The 23,393-nt window shown below is 46.7% G+C and overlaps 1 protein-coding gene across 10 annotated transcripts in view; it reads right to left on the reverse strand.

Annotated features, from left to right (window-relative positions):
* The window catches only part of POU2F2 (POU class 2 homeobox 2), a 102,612-nt gene that overhangs the window by 18,148 nt on the left and 61,071 nt on the right, over positions 1-23,393 (reverse strand). For 8 of the 10 annotated variants that reach the window (XM_081018811.1, XM_081018814.1, XM_081018809.1 and 5 more), the window contains 4 exons: positions 4,958-5,023; positions 3,560-3,594; positions 3,380-3,436; positions 362-481 (listed from right to left, as the gene is read on the reverse strand). In XM_081018811.1, coding sequence (XP_080874937.1) covers positions 362-481; positions 3,380-3,436; positions 3,560-3,594; positions 4,958-5,023 — 278 coding nt within the window. Of the gene's footprint in view, positions 1-361; positions 482-3,379; positions 3,437-3,559; positions 3,595-4,957; positions 5,024-9,056; positions 9,181-16,693; positions 16,791-23,393 lie in introns of those variants that run through there. The other 2 variants (XM_081018815.1, XM_081018816.1) reach the window with 2 other exon arrangements.

Below are 23,393 nucleotides of genomic sequence, written 5' to 3' on the forward strand. Positions count from 1 at the left end.
AGGCCTTTTAGTACATGATTTCTTTAACTATTTTTTCCAAGTGCACACCTAAATAATAAACACATACAGTGTGCTTGTCAGAAGACACTCTCTCTCTCTAATCTGTATACTTACAAACCTGGACTTGTTACTACATAATCTATGAAACAACTTTATGGAAAGAGAGGAGCTTCCCATCAAATAATAACCATGCTTTTTACATAATGAACGATGGCTCAATGCTTCTTGAGTTCAGGACTTTCAGTTGTTAGAAAACTGGTCATGGAAACAGCCCTTTGTTTGTATCCACCTCCCTGCCACCCCCTGGGCCACTTAAGCCAAACTCTGTAATCTATGTCTGGCCACAGGACCTTCCACTTACCCCAGCCAGCTGGCTGCCAGCTAACATAAGCTGGGCCTGGGGCAGGTGTGGCTGCTGAGCTGGGGGAGCCGGGACTGGGGCTGGAGCTGGAGGAATTTCTGTTGGGTCTTCAGCTTTGATCTGGAGGGAGAAAACAAGATGAAAGAGAATCACTACGACTCTCTCTCCAGCTGTGTACGACAGACATCCTTCCGTTCCTGTTGCAGCTCAACATTGCTTGTTTGAGACACAAATTTGATGCTGTCCTCCTTCTCCTTCCATGCTTCCTGACCCCCTCTCCTGTGCCCATAATCTCCCCTTCCCTAACATCCGAGCTACCAGCCTGAAAGAAGCGCTTAAGCAGAGCGATGCAATGGGTAGCTCTCACAGGGTAGCGCAAAAGGTTCGGGTTTTAAGGCTACCATTGAATATACGGAGTCCTATCTGTGTCACTGCAGGGAGAGGATGATGGCCCAATGGAACTGAGAACATTGTCCAGGGTGCTGGGTGATGCTAAGCAACACCAAGGAAAACAAAAAAAATCAGCAACTTGAATACATTATGCTAGGTAAGCAGCCCTACACGTGTTTAATTCACTCTGCTGCTGCAAGCGACTTGCTAAAGGGACAAAGAGCAACACAAGCACCAAAATCCCAACAACTGGAAGTTGATGCTATCTCTCTGACTCATTGCTAGGTTGGCTTCCTGTTTTGCTGCTGGGCCTCAGGCACAGGGAATTCCCCCGCAAAACCAAACTTGATTCATGAGTCTCTACCACACTGATTACAAAAGTACAAAGCTGCCCACGGTTCTGACCCACCCAACCTTCCACTCAGCTATATATTATACCAGAAAAATAAAAAATAGGTTTCTTCAGTTACTCAGAAATCAATCAACTGGGGGGGGGGGATATTGAATTACTTCATGATTCCAGTCCTGGGACAAAGTGGGTTTTGCAGGTTTCTGTTGTGCTTCCAAACACAGCAACATTTGTTTAACCAGAAAATATAGAGGGGCTGTAAAAAAACCAGAGTTTTAAAGCTAAGTAGGTACTGGTAGGTCAGTGACCTGATGGGAGGACTAGCCTGAGGGACCTGTAAGCTGATTTCCAAATGAAGACTGGAATAGAAATGTAGTAAATAATACTTCATGGCACTGCAGAAATGATACTTTTCCTTAGAATTCACTCATCTACAGCCACCATAGCTGGTTCTGGGGTAGGGATGGGAAACCTGTGGCCCACAGATGTCTTTGGACTCCAACTCCCATTAGCATGGAATGATGGGAGTTGCAGTACAGCATTTAGAGAACCACAGGAGATCTGGAGGAAACAGTGGTCAGCTAAGACAGATAAACACACTGATAAACAGAGGTGGAGAATGTTTTCTGGCGAGTGGGTTGGATCCTTGTCTCTCCAACCCTGCTGGACAAAATTTGACAGACGGGTGGCAGGTCATGTTACCCTTTGCAGCCCCACTTATTGGGATTTCAAAGCACAGCACAGGCCATTCGGAAATCCTTTTTGTAAAAAGGCATTTAAACAGCCCTCTGGACCACTGGTCTTCAGAGAATCAAGGAGGAGCACTGAGAAGGAGAATGAAATGTAAATTTGACTTCCTGTCCTTTCCAAATTCTTTTCACTCTAATAAACCTATTGCCTAAACTTATCAGTGTATTAATCATGAAAGGCTCCCGCCGCCAGAGCACCTCCCCCCCCGAGACTCGTCAGCGCTCCTGGCGGCTAGCCCTGCCCCTGCAGGCGGCTAGCCCCACCCAGCATATGCCCTGCTTCGGGTGCCGGAGCAGCAAGCTCCGCCACTGCTGATAGCCTTATCCTCTATGAATCTGTCTAATCCCATTTTCAAGCCAGCTAAGTTTGAAGCCATCACATCTTTGGTAGTGAATTGCATGGTTTAAATACATGCTGTGTGAAAAAAAGTACTTCCTTTTGTCTGTCCTGAAACTTCCAACATGTAGCTTTATTGGATGGCCCTAGGTCCTAGTATTATGATGGGGGGGTGAGTTTCTTACCCACTCTCTTCATACCATGCATAATTTTATACACCTCTATCATAATAAATAGGGATACTTCCGGAATTTGTTCTTTCTGAATTCTGATACAAGCTGGCTTGATTTGCACCTCCCAAACCACTGTGAAGATCAGAATGTGGCTACCCTCTTCACGAAGGGCACTGCAAATTGATGCGGTGCTCCCTCTGGTGGCAGCTGCTAGTGAACATAGCTAGGTACCTCAGCCTCCCTTTTCACCCAAATGCTTCCACTGACCCATGTTATTATTATTATTTCACATGTGATATGATAAAGCATTATTGCAGGACACAGAGCCAAGGTCCACATTACCTCCATTAGAAACTGCTGGAGTCCACATTCCAGAACATACACACATACAACTATTAACACACCTATTAACTATTAACATATTTTACCTTTATTTTTACCTATTAATATATATATATATATATATATATATATATATATATATATACACACACACATTTATTAAAATATATTTATTGATATATTTATTAATATATATACATTTTTTCATACACACACACATCCATTCACAAAACAAGCAAATCTCTCCTCCTTGTGAAGTGGTAGTGTGGCTTGGGTGCCAAAGTTCAGAGGTTCCCCAGTCAGAGGCACTGCAAAATTGGATTCCTATTTCCTGATTAATATTATAACCTGCAACCTGATTTCTTCCCTCTCTGACCTCCATTCTCCTAGACTTGGCTATGGTGGTTGCAGATGAGAGGCGACATTTTTATTCCCCATAGATGGTATCTAGAGGACACTTAACCTTGTCCCCCATATCGGGGAGCACAAAGAAGCATAAAAAAGCAGCCCTGCAAACTGTTGGAAGATGGTCCCTACTGGTAGAGACCACTGTTATTACAAGCATGTATGGGAAACTGTCTTCCCTTTTGAGTATGGTGAGAACTGGCAGAGAAACATTGTCCCCTGCAGTGGTGCTAGTGGAAGCTGCAAGTGGGTTGGCTAGAGGATGCCACTTACCTTGGTGCCGGTGCTGGTTGGGGATGGGGAGAACGGGGAAGGTTTGCTCTGCTGGGTCTGCAAGGGACAAAGAGAGAAAAAGGAAGTCAGCATGGACAGACTAAGAGCATGCCCCTTGTCTGCCACAACAACATTTGTGCCACTACTTTAAACCTCCAGCTTCTGGCCACCTTTTCTCACCTGGTGGTTTGTGTCAGGTCCATTTCTTTCTGTATCTGAAAGCAAAGGAGATAATTGTCATAAAGCTTCCATTCAAAGCCATCGCTTCAATAATCCCCATTCCCTGAACCCTCCTCCCAAGGCCTACATTCCCAAATAGGAGTCCCATAGGCCACATCAAGCCTGCCATGCCTGTTTCTTCTCCTCCTCTCCCCACAGGTCCTGTGCCTTTCTCTGTCGCTTGCAGGATTTCAGTCATGGCTATGAGGTTCCTTATGGTACTGTACGTGCATGAACACACATGCCCAAGTGTAGGATCACTCTAAAATCAAGATATATATGCAAACCACACTATAATTCTGGCATTTTGGACAATGCTGGTATGGTTTTAAAGAAAGGGACTTAATTACATTTTTGAAATGAGTTGTTGTTATAATATAAAGGCTAGGTGGTTTTGTATGTAATATCTGCATTCATTTCTACATTACAGTAAATTCTAAAAACGCAAGCTTTTTTCTGAATGTTTAATGGATTGTACATGTAGCATGTTTATAGAGGTAGGCAAACCTCTGAGGTCTCCCCACTTTTTGTCTGATATTTGGTGCTTTCCCTTCTTTCTACCAAGGGGTAAGCTGACCCACTAAACAGTTAAGTGGCACGGCCATGTACCAAACATTGGCTGCTTCTTCCCACCCAGCCTTCCTTCTACCATTTATTCTCTGCTTCATTCTGTCTGCTCACCTAAAACAATCGCTTTCAGGACTTCTCACTGCTTCTCTTCTCAGTCCCCAGACACCCCACATGACCATTTTTCATCATGCCTAACTTTGCCCCTCTCCCCCAAATTTGCTTCACTAAGACTCATTTAAAAACTTGCTAGTGCAAATCATATGTTACCTTAGCTGCATACTTATTGCTTAGTCTAATTTATTGGGTCTGAAAAACTTTTAAAATGCAGAACATTGGGAGGATTTATTTTACAATAACAGTAAGGCGAAGGAGGAGGAGGAGATGATCACCCCAGGGCAGTTTACAAAATAAGAAGTGTACATATTACAAAACATGTGTTTCATATATTATATGAAGGCTAGTTCCTAAGCTAGTCGGTTTGTCACATTCCATTAGGACCAAAGAATGGAACTCAGGACAGAGCAATGCAAATGAAAGCTGAGGCATGGTCTCCCTGCAACTGTGGGGTTATGGGACAAAGGAAAATGGCTTTTGGGCACCATTGTTGGGTGATGGGGGAGCGCAGAAGTCTGTACTGAGGTGAGATCACTCTAGAGATCACTGTGCACATCACAGTAGTCTCCCATCCCTCACCCACTTTTCAAAGCTCATAATGACAGATATTTTGCTAGTTCATAAAAATTATAATGAACGACCAAATCCCCATCCCTTCCCTCCAGGCACTGCTACCTGTGTGCTCCTCTTGCAGCTCCAGCCGCGCCTTCTCCAGCTCCAGGGGCTTAGACATTCTTACTTCTATGAGAGAAAGAAAAGAGGGTGGAAGGAAAATGGGGGTGAGCGCTACATCAGATTGTGACGGTACACCAAGCGGCAGTGGGGGGAATCAGAGCAGAACACCCAGAACCTAAATACTAATCTAAAGTATTTAAATATCAATACAATAACATTTACATTACATAGAATTTGAAAATATATGCCTAGTTGGATCAGGGATGGGCAATCTGTGGCTCTCCTGCGTTATTGGACGCCATCACTCATCATCCCTGACCATTAAGGCCAGCCCAGGTCGTTTTGCTGCTTGAGGCAAAAGCCCTGGAGCTATCCCCCCTCTTCTGCTCCCTCCTGATCTTCATCAGCACTGGGCATCTACTGCCCAGCCCCACATCTATCCCCACCTCTCTACAGCCTAACAGCAGACCACCTGCCAGCCAAGCAAACCAGAGATTCCCCAGGCTGCCTCCAGGCGGTGTAAGAGGAGACGCAACAGTGGGGAGGACACAGTCACAGTGGCAGAGGAACAGGAGGAGGAAGAGGTCACCCAGCAGCAGTGTGTGCCCTGTGGGCAACTGGAGGTGGCATGCAGTGGGTGCACAGTGGCAGTGGTGCCACCCTCTGGAGCTTCCGGCCCTGATGACTATTGGCCCTGCTGGCTAAGGCTGATGGAAAATGGAGTCTAATAACTTCTGGCAGATCCCCATCTCTGTCTTACTATATCTTGACCAATATAATGGAAAGACATTTCAGTGGCCAACACTGAAAAGCAGTTTACTTTTTGTTGAGCAAGAGGGCAGAACACTGCTTGCATGTTTTTCCTAGTTATCTCCTGCAAGTAAAAACAATAGTTTATTTCTCTTTTTAATGGAAGCAGAAAATTCAGAGGAGGAACCTGGAATATCCATGAGAAGACCAGGCCCCTAAAGGTGACTTACCCTTCCTTCCAGTGCTCACTGTGGGAGGTGGTCCCCCCATCATTCAGCCTGGACACTGAGGTCCAGCTCCGAGGGTCTTCTGACAGTTCCCTCCCACAAGAAGTGAAGCTACAGGGAACCAGGCAGAGGGCCTTCTCGGCAGTGGTACCCGCCCTGTGGAACGCCCTCCCATCAGATGTCAAGGAGATAAGGAACTACACAACTTCTAGAAGACATCTGAAGGCAGCCCTGTTTCGGGAAGTTTTTAATGCTTGACATTTTATTATGTTTTTATCTATTGCTGGAAGCTGCTCAGAGTGGTTGGGGAAACACAGCCAGATGGGCAGGGTATTTATTATTGTTGTTGTTATCATCATCATCATCATTATTGTTATCTCATTTTGCAATCTTACTGCCATCATGTTTTTCACTTAGTTCTGTTGAATTTTTTGATTCTCCTAAATAATTTGGCATCACCAACCAACTTGACTCCTTCCCCGCTTTCCCACACCCCTATTTATACATAACTGGGTCCAAATAGAAGGGGTGGCATGGCAGAAGGTGCAAAGATGAGAGCTAAAGGTTGCTTTTTTCTAACATGGATCATGTGCACAAAATAAATAAAAAGAGGCATACTTTTGCTTTCCAACATACGCTACATCCTCTCCTTCCCACCACCTCCCAAGCTACACTACAAAGGAAGAAGATATTGCACTACAAATGCTAGACCCCAGTTTGTGTGACTTTAGCACTACAAAAATCTATTCTATAGAACACTCTTTGGAAAGGCCCAATATGTTTGGGGAGACCCCAGCAGCTCAGATCAGAAAGTGAAACCTTGCAAAAGGAGGGTCTAGGCAACCACTCACCCAGCTTCACGAAGTTGAGAAGCGGGGAATAGAAATAACAAAACAAAACAAAACTTCCACAGATTGTTAAAACCACAAAGTCATCCATTTCAGTTCCTGGCCCCCAAGATCCCCACAAATCAAATTACCTAATCCTGCCCTTAGTGAACGTGCTGCCAGTAGAGGATGCAGCCAAACAAGGCACACACAACACTGAGAGGTACCTGGGAGGGGAAGGTGCGATTTGGATACAACTGGGGAGAGTCAGAGGGTGGACTTCCCCGCTCTGGGCACTTTTGGTCCCGTGCTAGAACTGCACGTATCTTAGCTTGAAGTGGGGGAAATTTTCTTAATAACAACTAGCCCCAGCTGAGGAACACAACTGTAACCATTTCGGGCACGGCTGGGCCTACATACTATAACTGAAAGTGATCGAAGTCAACTCTCCCTCCACCCCCACCATTCACAATGGAAAGCTTTAGTGAGCAGGTTTTACACTGCTTTTCTCGCTCCAGTCTGGCCTAAAAGCTGCCTCACCCAAAGCAATTTTTAAAAAGGAACGCCCTCCTTGCTTCCAAGGTCTCTTTTGCCCTCTCCTGGCCCTCCAGCTCCTACCTGGACCAGCCCTGCAGTGCAGGACAGGGATGGGGGGGTAGAGAGTTGCCTTCCTCTTAAGATGTCTTTTCCGTTTCCCACCCCCAAGACTGGAGCCTTATCACCGGCTGTTCCTGTCTGATTTGCATATGCTTAATGAGTCACACTCTAATAAGGAAGCCCTGTTGAGCTAGGCTAGACCTCAGCATGCGATGTGGGGGGCAGTTGATGGGTGGAGAGTCCAAGAAAAAGTGGGGCCGCCCCCTGAGTTGGGTCCTCTCATTAAATGAATAACATCCACCAAATTGTAGCCGAAGTGCATGTGTAACAGCGGTAGCTGCACATTAAGTCCATTACAGGCAACCATTTTGCTACCTTCCGTGTGGCAAAAATTCTCCTGACAAGACGATATACAAACAGTTATACGTTTCCCAAGATGCAGTTTGGTCATCTGTATTGGTGCCCTGCATCATCCTGTCAAAGGCTGAGGAGAATTTTACCACGCTTATTTATTTATTAGATATATTAGTCACCTCATAAAACACATCCTCTAGGCAACGTGCAGCACCGTATTCTGCACCTGATCAGAAATCTGGGGGGAGCAGCTGTGGGGATGGTAGAGGAGGGCAAGGATTCCTCTTGCAGCCAGGCAGTGTGGCACAGAGAGTTCGTGCCAATGGGCAAACTACTCTGAGGCGAGCTCTCTCTCACCTGGGTTAGTTTGATCGCCTAACTCCACCAGAAAGGATAATTTTTGCCATGCATGCGTTGGAAAACATGAAATCTGAGGTCCGGCACCGAGGGCCTTCTGGCGGATCCCTTGCTGCAAGAAGCCAAGTTACAGGGAACCAGGCAGAGGGCCTTCTTGGTAGTGGCACCCGTCCTGTGGAACGCCCTCCTACCAGATGTCAAAGAGAAAAATAACTACCAAACTTTTAGAAGACACCTGAAGGCAGCCCTGTTTAGGGAAGCTTTTAATGTTTAATAGGTTATTGTATTTTAGTGTTTTGTTGCAAGATGCCCAGAGTGGCTGGGGAAACCCAGCCAGATGGACGGGGTATAAGTAATAAACTACTATATAATCTCACCAGAAGCTGCCACTGCAGTTGCTATGCAACCTTGTGGGAGCGCCGTCCCGCAGTATTCTGCCACCCGAGGCGGTTGCTTCACTCTGCCTCATGAGTGGGCTGGCCCTGCGCACTCATATGTGTAGGGCTGGGGGCTCTGTGGCCCTCCAGATGTTGGCCGCTGAGTCGCACCAGCCTCAGGCATCTGCCACATTCACACCATACGGTTTAAGCACTTTAAGCGGTCACGGCTTCCCCCTAAGAATTCTGGCAAAAGTAGTTTGTTAAGGGTACTGAGAGTTGTTAGGAAACCCTCATTTCCCTCATGGAATGACAGTTCCCAGAATTTCCTGTGAGGAGGAGTAGACTGTTAAACCACTCTGGAAATTGTAGCACTGTGAGGGAACTAACAGACTCCTGTTCCTCTCACAGAGATACCATTCCCAGAGTGGTTCAACAATCAATCCCTGTTCCCAGGGAAATCTGGAGACTGTAGTTCTGTAAGTCCAATAGAGGTCTCCTAACAATTCTTAGCACTATGGTTCCCAGGGTTCTTTGGGGGAAGCCATGATTGTTTAAAGTGGTATGATACTGCTTTAAATGTACAGTGCGGATAGGGTCAAATACACACCAAGATTCCCCAAACTCTGCTTCCTGCTCTGCCTTCCAGCACCCTTCAATTAGCCCCATGCTGAGAGAAATAAGCAAAGCATTCTGGGTAATAAGTGGGACATGCAATAAAATGTTGCAGAGCAGTATGCTCTTGGTTCAGGGTTCCAGCCAGTCATGCCATTTCCCCGGATACTTGATTTCATCCCCACTCCAATGGACATTCAAAATTCTGCAGCTACTGAGCGTGCTGTTCTGAGGTCTCTCCCCCCAAAAAACTACTTTTGCAAAGCACAAGATGCCTCCAAGCTGGCCAATACCTCCCTTATTATTGCTGTTTTGGCTTCCTAGGGAATGGCACTCTTGAGTTCACTATTAGTAGGTATGATAACAATGTTACTGGTCGCTTCCAGGCAACCTTTTAATGTGCATCTAGGCTGCTTTGTTTGCAGAAAGATTAGACCATGTTGGCTATTTAATAAGTACTCATCATGATTTGGCTGTGGGGAGATCAGATGACGTTTCATCAAGTGAGTGTTATCCAACATATTCCAGTGCACTTTCCTCATTTCTTCCATTTGGAGTAGGTCTGCTTGGGAGGAGTCAGTTTCTGAGAATCGTATGCGCGCAGAACCAACTCCTTCTCCTTGGTTGGTCTACAACAACACTACCCCAATAGGCACATCAGAGGCATTGTCTTCAAGCATGAAAACCCCTCTTGAGCCTTCTCGGTCCACTGAAAGGATTTCCCACCTTTCAGGCAGTTGGTCAATGGCACAGTAAGGGAAAGAGACAATGAAGTTCCAGGAGTAATTCGTGAACGCCATGAGATGCTGAAAACCCTTCTTGGTTCAAGGTGGCTGCCTTTCCTGGGTCCATCTCGGTGGCGATGGGGATGCTGCGGTACCACGAAAACAGTGTAGGGACAGTGTGGTGGTAGCTTGCAAGCCTCTTTCTTGAAGGACAAATCCTGAAAGATGGCATACTTGGCTGGGAGTTTGTCCTTGTTTGCTGTGAAAGGGGGCAAGGTGTTTTCAGGGGAAGAAAGTACAGTGGCTGCAGCCAACACATCCTGTTTTCTTGCAGTACTGCTGATAGAAGTGAAAATGCCATGGACCGCTGCCCCCACGAGATGAACAAGTTGTGCTGAGTGCACCAGGGCACCCCCCCCCCTGCATAATGGGAAAGCATGGTGGGGTTGCCAGGTGAAATGTCAGCTCTTCTTGGGGGTCCAGCAACTTCAGGAGTAGCAGGTGCAGTCGCCCGCATGATTGTGCCAGGCACCGTTGCTCTACTGTCAATGGCATCCATGAAGAGTGACTCACTGAGCTCCCATGAACCAGTGCCCTACTGATTGGCAATGTCCCAATCCAGGAAATTGCTAGAGGCTCCTGAGTCTATCATGACTCAAGTAGGCACCCCTTTCCCCAAAGGGGTGTGCAAGACAGTAGGCAGGGGGGGTGGCTGATTTGTGTGGTGGTGGAGCTTCAGGGGCCTTCTGGGAAGGTCCACACTCCTTCTGTGGTCCAAGCTCCCAGACCTCTACAAGAGTTAGGATTTTGAGTTTTCTAGTACCAGAGTCTTGACAACCACCTTGGCTGAACACACCATGGCACAGTGCCTCACCTTCCCACAACAGAGGCAAGCACACTTCTTTCACCTTCCTGTCTTCTCATCCTCCATCAACCGGGTACATGCTAATCCGATCTGCAATAGATTCCTCCCCTGAAACTGATGATGTTTGCACACTACAATGGGAAATGTCTGCCGGAGCGTGGTACTGGAACTCCAGGCAACCTTCAGGTCTACCGCCTATTTTCAGGCACAGCTAAATGAGGGCTGATCAGATGCCAGGCAGAGCTGTTTGCCCCAATTCATCAAGGATCTCATCATTTAGCCCCAGCTGGTACTGCACCATATACACCTTGTCAATCCAATTCCAGTCCTGGGCCTACAGTCTAAACGCACTGGTGTAATCACCCACTGATTTTCTCCCATGCCTCTGATTCTGAAGCCAACATGTGGGTGTCTCCTTCTTCTAAGGTTGCTGGAAGGACTTGATCATGGTTGCAATGAAGTTGTCCTAGTTGCTGCCATGCAGTTATTGGTCACCAGTCTTGATGTGAGGTCCGGGCTTGTAGGGGTTGGATCAAACTGTCCTGGTCCTCACTGCAAGCAAATGGGCTGGTTCACACTGGCTTGATCTGACTAGGAGTGTCTGATGTCATGGGGTGAAACAGTCCTCTGCCAACCCTGTCCTGGATCCAGCTCTCCACTCCCTAGACTTCTGGCCTACTCCTCAGGCTCAGGCACATCTCAGGGTCCCATTGTCACATTCCCCATTCCGCTAGGACGCTCCCCAAGGTCATCCATTTCCAACTCCCCGAGCTCCACCCATTCGTCCTCAGAATCCAACCACCACCCTCCATGATATCTCCATGGGATTCATGGCAATCAAGATCTAGAAGGGGGTGATGTAGATGTGAAGCAACATCAGAAGTAAAAGAAGGTTCAAAACAATACTGAGGAATATTCACAATTACCTTGCCTCCTTTTAAAATGACAATGACAAGCAGAAATTAAACAGCTGAAGCTTTTTTTCCTGCTGCGTTGATGAAATGATGGGCAAAAGTTCACCTACTCCATTTCTGAGTGTCAAACTGCTGTTAGAGGCAGGAGAGTAACTGCAGGAGGAACAGGTGGCAGCACTGTACACAGAATGATCAGTATAAGTGGAACTCATTGCTGCAAGCAACCTACAGTAAGGCGACCGATAGTGAGAATGATAAAAATCAGCAGTTTCTATAACCTCTGATCAAAGATAAAGGGGAGGCAGTAGGTATGTATGAGTAAGAGGCAAGCAAGTTGGTTTTGAGAAAGAATAATAAGCTAAAGGGTTACAGCCCCCCCCCCCCCCGCCCACAAGATACACAAACATGACATCAAAACTCACCTTCTTTGAATGTTGTTAATTCGGTACCAAAAATGGAAGAGCCATATTTTCAGATTAAATGCACCTTCCCATCAATGGGCTCGTTCATTCAATTTACAAATACAAGGAATTAAGATACCATTCTTAAACTCAAAAGGATTAGATTTTGTTGATCAAACCCTATGAGGAATTGGTATGTGCACACACACACCCCAAACTCCTAGCAAGACTTCTGTGACAAACAGAAAATTTAAATGGCAACACGTTTTCTGATGTGGATAGGAAAACCCTTCTGTATTGAATTTCTGCCTGTCAGGGAGTTCCGGGATCAAATATTACAAAGGACTAACAAATACTAAAGATGCAGGAGCCCAGCAAGATGAAAATGTGGCAGCCCTAAAATATTTTGACAGTGGGTAAGAATTATGTCAGTTTCTCTGTTATTTATTTACAATTACTTATTCAGCTTATGAATTACTTCCCATGAAATCATTTCAAAATAATTAACAATAAAAAACATAAACAATTAATAGAAATTCAAATCAGGTATATCTACTATCTAAAAATCTTTGCTTAAAAGGCTTGTGAAAAAAGGAAGGCGCTGAAAAATTAGGTGCTGAAAAGACAAGAGAAATGACACTTGTGTGGCATGTACAAGAAAGTAGTTCTGCAGGGGTCTTTCTCACTGGGGGAGTACAGTCTGAACGCATAACACCAATCCTGGCCCAACTGCACTGGCTGCCAATTAGTTTCCGGGCCCAATTCAAAATGCTTGTTTGACCTATAAAGTCTTATGTGGCTCAGGACCCCAATACCTCAAGGACTGCCTCTCCCCATATGAACCAAGCCAGACCCTGAAATTGTCCTCTGAGGCCATTCATGGGAGGACCAGAGGGCAGCAACAGGAGAACAGGCCCTGTCAGTGGTGGCTCCCTGTTTGAGGAATGCTCTCCCTGATGAGCCTTGCCTGGCACCATCATTACATTACATTACATTGTTCCCCAGGCCTTTGGCTTTTAATTTTCTGTAGCTTTGAGTGGGTGGCATAGGAGCCAACTCCTGGGGGTTGTGGGGGCATTGGCCCCCACAATAAAATATTTTAGGGGGACGGGCCTCCACAAAGTTGATGGACATTCCCATTCAAATGGTGTGTGCGCACTGCATCATGTTATCAATTTTGTGGGGCGGGGCTTACCTGGGCCCCCACAATATTTTATTCAAGTTGGCACCCCTGTTGGGTGGGGTGTTTTAATCTAGATTTTTTTAAAAAACAGATCTGCCGTTTAGATTTTTCTTTGTCTTTTTATGCCAGTTTTCATAGATGTGTTTGTTTATATACTGTAGGTTGCTTTGGCTTGCCTTGGTTAAAAAGCGACCAATATATTCAGTAAACAAGAAATATAAAAATAATATATGGATCGCAGGAAAAATGTGTTGTGCAAACAACAACAACAAAAACTCTGTCCTACTGCAAAGGCTTCTCTTACTGAATTTTTACTTTTCTTGCAAATTCTGTACAGGACCTAGTACACTGCTGACACTCAACCAAACTGAAACAGCAGCACTAAAAGTGGCAGTGTGTGCACATGCAAGATGCTTGGGGGGTTATGCATGGCTGTGTGCATCTATGTGCATGAAGTGAGTAACAGGCGTGTGTGAAAACATATTGTTTATGAACAGGATTGTTTGTATCTGAGATATATTTTTACACTATGGCTATCAGGTTACAACCCAGAGATTCTACCTTTTACTTTTTAACCACACAAAAGCAGTGAAAGTGTGTCCAGCTGCATCTCCTGTCCCAGTCAGTTCTCTGTTTGCCCTCCATCCTCCTTTCTCATTCTTTCAGCAGCAAGATGTGGGAAGGGTTAGGGTAGGAGGCCCAGAAGAAGCAACTTCTTCTGCTACATGAGTATGGTTTAAAGCAGAAGTAAATTCTCTAGGTTACAATCTGGCAATTCTGTTCTTTACAGTCATCTCAGACTTGTCTGAAGGCAGCTAGTGTCTCCAATACCTGTAGCATTCATAGAATCCTAGAACTGTAATGTTGGAAGGGGCCACAAGGGTCTTGTAATCCAACCCCCTGCAATGCAGGAATCCTTTTGCCCAATGTGGGGCTCCAACCTGTGACCCTGAAATTAAGAGGCTCTACCAATGGAGCCATCCCACATTCAGAGATGCTTCAGCACTAGTCGTCAACTGGTGGGGTTGGTACCCACAAGTCAGTTACTGCACCCTCACCTGAAGTTGGTCAGACCACAGGCACCAAAACTCTTTTGCTTACTGTCTTTTTTAAAAAGGAAGGGAAACACACAAAGAAACAGACAATTGGAGAAGAAGATAAGGGGAGAGAGGCAGAGAGATGTTGCTTCTAAACAATCTATTTCTTGAGCAATCATCCTGATCTATTTGCAAGGAGGTTAGACTATGCTGACTTTTTATTGAGAATTCATTCTGATTTGTTTGCAGGAGACACTGATTCAAAGACGGATTGGGCGGGGGAGTGGGATCCTATTCAGTTCTTATTTAAAGATGAATTTACATACTTTATGTACTTTCCAAAACAATACACAAACCAAAACACAGCCTTTCTTCAAAATTCAGTTCTCTGAGTTAGGCAAAATTGAACAAACAGACATGTGTGTGTATATAATAGGCAAAATTCACACTAAAATGCTGGTGTCCTTTTTTCTTCTTCTTTAAGTTGCAAGCTCATGTGGAAATGTGGAGAATTGCATTGAAGACTGGAAAAATGAGAAACTCAGAGAAACCCAAATGGGCAGATTTTGTCATCCTTATTGTCAAGAGGATGTCATCATACGGTTTCCACTTTGCTTACCACAGAAAGTCTGCTTCTTTGGGGAAGCAGGTTTGCTGAGCAAGAACTCCAAATTGTGCAACCTGAATGTGTCACTATGCGATGGAATCCCATCTGAAGATGCTGACACTATGGAAGAGCCCAGAAATGGCGAAAAACAAAGGGAGAAGAAAAACGTACAAATGGCAGAACATTGAAGAGTGGGTCTGAAGTTGCACAGCAGCGTGAAAAAGCACGTCCTGAATCTGAAAAGGCCCAAGACTGCTGCTTTAGGGAAGTAAGACGTTTTCAGGGGTCCTGCCCCTGTGCCTTTAACAGCAGCCAGACATACAAGAATTTCTTCAGAAATCTGTTGGGGAAAGTTTTATCTCCACATCTGGAAGAGCCTCACCAGCTGAATGTCTGAATCTCGAATTACTGCTATAGAGATACAGGAGCAGGGCCTATTTTTTTAAAGTGGCAATTTTACCAATTGTCACGTCACTCATGAAATAATTTCAGGAGTTTCCTCCTCACTATGGCTCTTAAATTTGCACAAGTTCTCTCTCACGGGAACCTGGCAGCTACAGCTGGACCTGAGAGATGATGCTTCTCCAGCCTCTCCCCTCCTCCACCGCAGTCCTCCAAACTGCCGGCCACCCTTTGCTGGCTTTCACTTCTGCTTCCCTTTCACATTTTTAGATGTTTTAAAAACAGACTCCAATTTACTGAAACCCCAGCTAAAAACAGAAGCCCAGAAACCAGCCTCCGGGCAGCGCTCCTCCTACCCCTAGCAGCCGGTCCTCATTCTCCTGTCTTGGCTCTCTACAGCACCCTCTGCAGGAAAACACTGGGATGGAAACAGCTAGGGTAGCCAGATACAAAGGAAGGAAGAGCTCTGAGCCATTTTAGTCATTTTGCAGGAAAGGGAATCTGTTTTCGTTCCTGCAAAAATAGTACCATGCAAGCAGCTATGACAGATACAGGGACAGTGTCTTCTTTTGCATGGGACAGCCTGCTGTCTCATTGGATTTCAGGAAGCCTTGCAGGAATTTGGAAGCCTGAGGGGAACAGGGAGAGTAAACTGGTTTGTTTGCTTCAATCTACAGTACTGCAGCAATGATGGGGAAGCAGTGACTCTAGAGATGCCGTTGGACTCAAGCTCTTGTCAGCCCCAGCCAGCTCGTTCAATCGACAGGGTTAAAGGGAACTGTGGCCCAGCAACATCACAAGGGCCACAGGTTCTTCATCAGTACACTGGAGGATAGAAATAAGTTTGGGACTATCCTCGCAGCCAGCTCGGTTTGTATAGTGACCAGAGCTTGTGCTTTTAACAGTACCTCCCTCTGCAGAAATCAGCAAGTGAAACTTTTCGCAGCAAGGAGATAAGCATCACTTGCTAATGGCTGTACATCAAGTTGTTGCTGAAGGCACAGCTACTGTGGTTGCTTGCAAAGTTGGAAATCTTGGCCTGTGCTCTTAGTCAGGTTGCCACCTTTTCCCCAGCAGGGCTCCTGTGACTTTAACAGGTGTGGCGCTTCCCCCCATCCCACCCCCAAGCCCACATCTCTATGCAGGGACAAAGACATTCCAGATGGCTTTCTGCCTGGCAGGGAGCTCTTGGGCACAGGAGCCCCACTAGAGAAAAGCTAGAATCCTCCCCTCTGTTTCAAATACATTTCACCCGTAAGTCCCAGTGTGCTTTTGCTGCTTATCCCCAACTCCATGCTCCAGCCCTAACCTCAGGCCTACTGGAGTCTCTTTCCCCTAACCCTATCCTCTCTCTTCACCTTTGCACTGAGCTGCAGAGAAGACAGGGCTGGCGATAGACAATAGTTTTCAAAAAGTGCTGAAAGTGGGGTGTGACAGGGGCAGCATTGTTTGTGGCCCATGCACTCAGTTTGGCACCAGTATATCCTCTGGCACTTACCTGCCGCCCACAGCCCTGAGTTCACCATGGCAACGATGCTTCTGGTGCAGGAGAGAGAGCATTGGAGAGCCCTGCCTGCCGCTGACAGCCGGTACCTCTTCCAGAGAGGGGAAGAGCGGATGGCGGGACAAGGAAGGGCCTCTGAGCTTGGGGCAGAGCCGGGGGAGTCCCGTGGTGCTTCAGAAGCAAGAACAGTGAATGTGGCAGGAAGCAGCTGGGAGGAAGAAGCCATAGCGGTATGTTGGGGGGTGGGAGCAAAGAACACTGCAAGGACTGGCACACAACAAACACATGTGCGTGGGCATGTGTGTTACCTGCCAATTACCCTTGTTGCCCACAGGTAATTGCCCTCCCCTTTGTGCTTGCCATACCCAGGGCTCTGATGCATACACTCCTGGACACCCAACACAGATGTGGTATGAAGGATTCATGCAAAATGCACTCACCACGGCACCACATTCTCTCACATATGCTGTACTACATACCTGGGCATGAGCACAGACAAATTTTCTCTTGAATCTGGAATAATGCCCAGCCCCAGTCCCCCAATGTGGGTGGGACCATTTATAATCTTTTTGGCATGCTAGCTGAAAGATTAAAACAGCAACACGGTTCCTCTCCCCAAAACACACACACAAACTAGATCCTGCAACTCCAGTCCTACATCCCACCTCAAATACTGCTTATAGCCAATAGCTTGTCAAGAGCCTTAGGACCTCCCTTGGATGTACAACACATTTCCCATCGACCTCCAGCTTGCCACTGCCCCGACACCTCTCAGTGGACTTTAGTTCTCTTGGGTCAGGGACTTGTTCATCCAGACAATCCTTAAAACCTGGCTCCCAGGCCTACTAGGTACTCCTTCTGCAGCTGCTGTCACAATCCCTATCTATTGGTTGGCATGTCCTTAGCAGCGGAAGCATGCGTGCTAATGTGGGACTGGGGAAAAAGGAAACTGAACCCCTTTGGTGGTGGATGGAGAAATGCTGTCCAGGGCTGTGTACAGACAATCCTGTTTGCACTGCATCCTGTGTGCCCTCACCACTGCTTTGGGAAGCAGCGTTCGCACCAGGTTGGTCACAATCCATAGATATTCTGTATCTGCCTTGTCATTTCTTAGGAAAAACTACATTCTTATGCATTCCCCCAACCCCCAACCAGAACCAGCTTCGATCTGATTTTAGGGAGGGGGGGAAGCAGCCTAACTGTGTTTTAAGCCAGTAATGTGTACACAGCCCTAGGCAAGTGCCTCGGGTCCCCAGGTGGTACAGCAGGACTCAGACTGTCTGGATGATAAGACAGAGAAACAGCCCTGAAACGGTAAATGCGATCTCTGAGGGTCTGGACCTAGCAATCCTAATCCCATCCTACCTCTTACAGGAAATCTCATAATGATGGTCTTCTTAACTGAATATCCTCACAGCTCATTGTGGACGACTCAATGTGGAGCTTATTATGTTAAGATGGTGAGGCATCTACTCAACCAGGTTTAGTTATCCCTGAAGAGACAAGAACCACCTTTCTGTCTTTACAATTGAGGTGACTCCAGACTGATGAACCCTGGAAACCCGCCCCAAACATCAGAAATGTGGGGCCTGGCTGTGGTTAACTGGTGATGAGAGAAAACCACTCTGTTTATACTCAGAGGCAGTTTTCTTATTGCATCATATGCTCTAGGGCTGACCTCTGGCATTAGAAACAGATTCTGGGGCTCAGGGTTTATCCACACTTACCTTTCCTCTGCTCTTTCCAGACACGGTCCACACTTTAAAGCTCTGCGTCTGAGCGCCCCTTTTTTTGTCCCAGAGCTTTCCCTGCAAAAGCCCGCTCTTTAGCATTCAATCAGACACAGCGCTTGAAAGCATGGACCTATGCCTGGAATGAGTGGGGCAAAAGGTAAATGTGGATAAGCTCTAAGCCCCATAAAAGCCAAGTAAGTAAGACAACAGATAGCTGCTGCTCGATGCTAGCAGTTGGTTCTGCATTTTTGCCAACTCACCACTGGGGGGAAGCAGCATGCCACCAGTTCTCACACTCACCTGTGGCGATGTGGCCTGTTCCAGTCTGAGAGACAGCACGGTCCCACCCAACGGCTCTCCCTTGCACATGATGACCATCACATTCGCTCTCGGCAATGTGACACATGCACGAACACACACACACACACACACACACACACACACACACACAAAAGCATCAGTGCATCCACCAAACACTACTACTCACAGTCTCACACATTTGGACAGCCAGGAGTACCCTGAGTTTTGCTTTTTTCAGAGGGGTAGCTGTGCGAGTCTCTTGCAGCAAAAGCAATGAAGAGTCTTGCGGCTCCTTAAAGACTAGTACATTTATTATGACCGAACCCACAGCTCACTTCATCAGATGTATGAAATAATTATCTGGAGCTGCAGGTAAAGATATACATGGCTTGGGATGGGGTGAGGGGGGGAGTTGTTAAAAGTGAGAAGGAAGGAAAGAAAAAACAGAGAAATACAGACAGTGATAATTATGGATTTATCATTGGTTAGAGGTTTTCGGAATGCAAGTAGTCTGACCTGAGATCATTTATTTACTATATGCAAGATAAGAACGTAAGAAGAACCTGCTGGATCAGGCCAATGACCCATCTAGTCCAGTATCCTGTTCTCACAGTGGTCAACCAGATGCGATCAGATGCTTCTGGGATGATTGCAAGCAGGACCTGAGCACAAGAGAGCACTCTCACTTCCAGCAACTGGTATTCAGAAGCATTACTGCCACTGACAATGGAGAAAGAGCGCAGCCATCATGGCTAGTAGCCATTGATAGTTTTATTCTCCATGAACCCCTTATATGCAATGTCTACGTGGGAGCAAGCCATTTGTATTCACAGCTCAGATCAGCAACTAGTTCTGCCAGAGAGCCACTCTGGAGTGAGGGTTGAAGCGCAAAGGCCCCAATTCATGCTCACCAGCTGCCAAGTCTCATTGCCACATGTTCTGCTTATCCACATCCCACTTTTGCCTTCAGGATTGGCAAATGAGAGGCCAGACTTCGCCCAGGGGCAAAGCCCCTAAAATACACAAGAAAGCAATTGTGCACACACACATCCAGGAACACTGCGTGACACATGGCCACCCAGACACACCTACAATCTATGCCCCTAACAAGCCCATGAATAACAATTTTCCAACACAGAAAATTGCTTAAATCCCATCTTGTACACCTTTGCTCTAACCCATTTCAAGTAAAACTTGCGCCGTCCAGAAAATCACACACATGCCTCTACTAATTTAGGCTTAGACTAATTGGGTGTATGGGAGTTAAAAGCACATATCCACAGCTGCTTATGTAAGTTTAGAGAGCCCAGGGGCTGGAATAAGAGGGTTATGAGCCCCAGAGTAACAGAAACTTCACACACACCACACACCAGAACTAACAGAGCAGCCTTCTCCAACCTAGTGCCCTCCAGATGTTTTAGACTCCAGCCTGATGTCTTCACTTTAAAAGTCTCAACATTGCAAAGAAGCGAAAGAACTCTGTTTGAGTCCTTGGAGAGACACCATCAGTCAAAGTAGGCAATAACTGGACTAGAAGAACTCTTTATATAAAGACAGCTCTATATACATGTTCACTTAAAAGGGCCCAGCAGCTTGTGAACAAAAGCAGGAAAGCATGGATTAAAACAAGTTATTCGTTGAGAGGCCTTAAGCCAGTGATCCAATGTCAGTCCCTGTAAAATGGGAACAGTATGTATGTAAAATACATACAACAGTATGTATGTAAAATGGGAACAGTGCCCTGCCTCACAGAGTCATTGCAAACAACAATGAAAAACTGCGAAAACAGTTTTGCAACTTTGAAAGTACTGTACAGCTCTTGCCCTGCAAAATAGGAACACTGCAGTTGTGATTTTGAGAGAGGGGATCTATCACTAAAACTAAACTAAACTTCAGCAGCCCAATCCTAAACATGCTTACTTGGAATTATGTCCGATTGAATTTAATGGGAGTTATTGCTTGGTTAGGAGGCTTGGGACTGCAGTCTAAGCAACCAAGGCTGTTTGACTCTACCGTGACAAAAGAACAATGGACCGGTATTTAATTCTTGGAGTAGGAGTTCCCGAATTAGACTGGCAGCAAAAAGTCCTCATGCTCCATTCTCACTGCATCCTTCACTGTGAGTTAGGTCAGCAGCAGTTGCTAGACAGTGGGATGCCGATGCATTGATGCAGGGTACAAGAAGAAGGCTGAAGTTTGCCCTCAAACTAGGGTATCAAAGTTGTGAGATGTGAACCAGTTTGGGAATGTGATCGCAGGCAGGCTTTCCTTTGACCTAAGGTTTAGCTCAGAGGGCCTCTGAACATGTACAGAGCAACCTCACCACATCTCTGGGATTAGATCCTCAGACTTTCAGGTCAGAAGAGATGCCCGCTCCCAGGCCACCTTGAGTATTAGGACCTCTTTCTGCTGGAGTGGAGAGCTACAGGTTGCGACTGTGACACACCAGCCGAGCTGTTCAGGGGGGCAAAGAGATTCATTAAGGAGCCAGCCATGCTCCCTACCCCCCCCCCAGCTCACAACCCATGCCGTCTATGAGGAACCTGTGGCTGGAATAGCAATAGGCCTGCGGGTCAGCATTGAGGGGCAAGAGCAGAGTCGCCCTGCCCGGTCCCTGTCTCCCTGTCCCCGCGGCTGGCTGAGGCGGGCGGTAATGAGAGGAGACGGCCGGTGTCGCGGGCGCTCCCCCGGGGCTGTGGTTATTGTATGTGACGCGCCGGCTCCATCGCGCTGCTCATATTTCTCCCCCGATCAATACTTTTGACTCCCTACAAGACAATAATCGCTTGTCCGCGGCCGCCAGTCGATCAAATACATTATTAGAGTGCGCTCCCGGGGGAGCAGGGCGGGGGAGGGGAGCAGCAGGCGGGGGGAAAGTACAGGGAATGGGGCAGGTTTTGGGGGGGTGAGGTGGCAGAAGGCACAACAAGTTATGGGGTGGAGTGCAGGGAGAGAAGGAGGGGGTCTGTGGCTCACTATCTCTCCCCTTGCCTGTATAGGCGGCTGGCAATTTCCACACCAATATTTGCAGGTGCACTCCTCTAAAGAAGCCTGGGTCCATGGCACAGGGGTATTCAAACCTCTGCTGTAGATTGTTATCTATATTATTTTGCTGGTTGTGTCGAAACTTCTAGCTTTCCTGAGATTTCCCCCCAGGCGTTTCGCCTGAGGAGAAACCCCGGAATTTCCAAGCTCCAAAATTCACTTTGAGTGAAATGTGGTGGCAAAAGATCACCGTGAAACGTTGTTCATCTCATCAGTGCCCTTCTGAGTTCCCTTGGGTGTTTCGCCTCTGGAGGAACACAACGCATGTTTGCCTCGAATTTTGCTTCAGGTGAAATTTCAGTGGCAACCCTAGCCCTAGGTCTAGGCCTGAGGCCTTCTTGGCTGCTGTGTCCTACAGAGAGGTCTTTCCCCTCCTTAAGCGCCTTCTCTTGGGACACAGCTTCATGTTTCTTAGACCAGAGGGTGTTGACAAGAGGACATTAACGCAAGCGAGCGGCCCTGCTTGTCCCCAGTCTGTTCACAGTATCCGCATTAACATCTTTGCTCAATTGGCAGGTTTGTTTTTTGACAGACCACAAGGCAGGGGCAAAGAAATTGCCTGTGAGCATGTGCAGAGTGTGTGTCATATAAGGCCAAGTACACACAAACCATGGCTTCACGTTGAAGATAAAGGCAAAGAAGGGGTAAACGATATTGTTGGACTCTGACTCCAATCAGCCCCAGCCAACATGGCCCAGTCAGGGATGATGGAAGTTGCTGGAATACAACAACATCAAGAGTGCCACAGAATCTGCATTCTTTGATTAAGGCTAAGGTAACCAGATGCGAAGTAGGAAAGAGAGCTCGTGTACCTTTGAGACAGGGCTAGGGAACCACTTCTGGGTCAAATTGTGCCTGAAACCATTAGCCACGTTTGACAGATGGGTGGGGCTGATCCATGGTGCATGGGCAAATCACCCAACCCCAGCTGAAGTAGTGTGGCTTGCATCAGGCACCAAATTTAACTGGCACACACTGGCAAAGGAATAATCAGGAGCCTTACTGCATCCTCCCAATTATCCCTTTGTGAGTGTGGTTCACATCTGGCACTCTTTGAAAAGGGGAGCTGGTGGGACTTCTGCACCTTTAAAGAGTTGATCAGAAGGGAGGGGAAATATTTAGAACTTACCCTCAGAGAGCTTCAGCACTAAAACATTCCATGGACAAATTTGAAGAGTTATTGTCACAAGCGCTGTACACAACATTTAGGCCCATTGCTTGCTATAGGCCAAAACCTGCAACCTGGGGGTGTCCAGGTGAAGGAGGCAGTGGATTTCTACAAGTGGTGGAAATGGCAAGTTCAAAGTTACTGTAAAAGGACCACAAAAACTGGAAGAACACTGGTGCAGAAGGACCAGGGTGTGACTTGAGTCCCGCCCCACTGTGCCACACAGGTACATGGTCTCCATCCCTTTGGAAAGGCAGTGCGTCCACCACAGCCCAGTTAAGGTAAAACTGAAACAGAATTCACAAGGGCAGGTAATGCTCTACTACGGCCCCTTTGCAGAGGCTGCTGGAACAACTCTGAGAGGATTTGCTGGCTTTTTGGCCTGAGGTATAAAAAGGGGTGTTGGCATTGCAAAGTGTGTCGATGTTAAATTTGGATGTGAAGTCAC

Source organism: Podarcis pityusensis, assembly GCF_964106645.2.
Source record: "Podarcis pityusensis genome assembly, chromosome: 8".
In the NCBI taxonomy this organism is placed as follows: Eukaryota; Metazoa; Chordata; class Lepidosauria; order Squamata; family Lacertidae; genus Podarcis; species Podarcis pityusensis.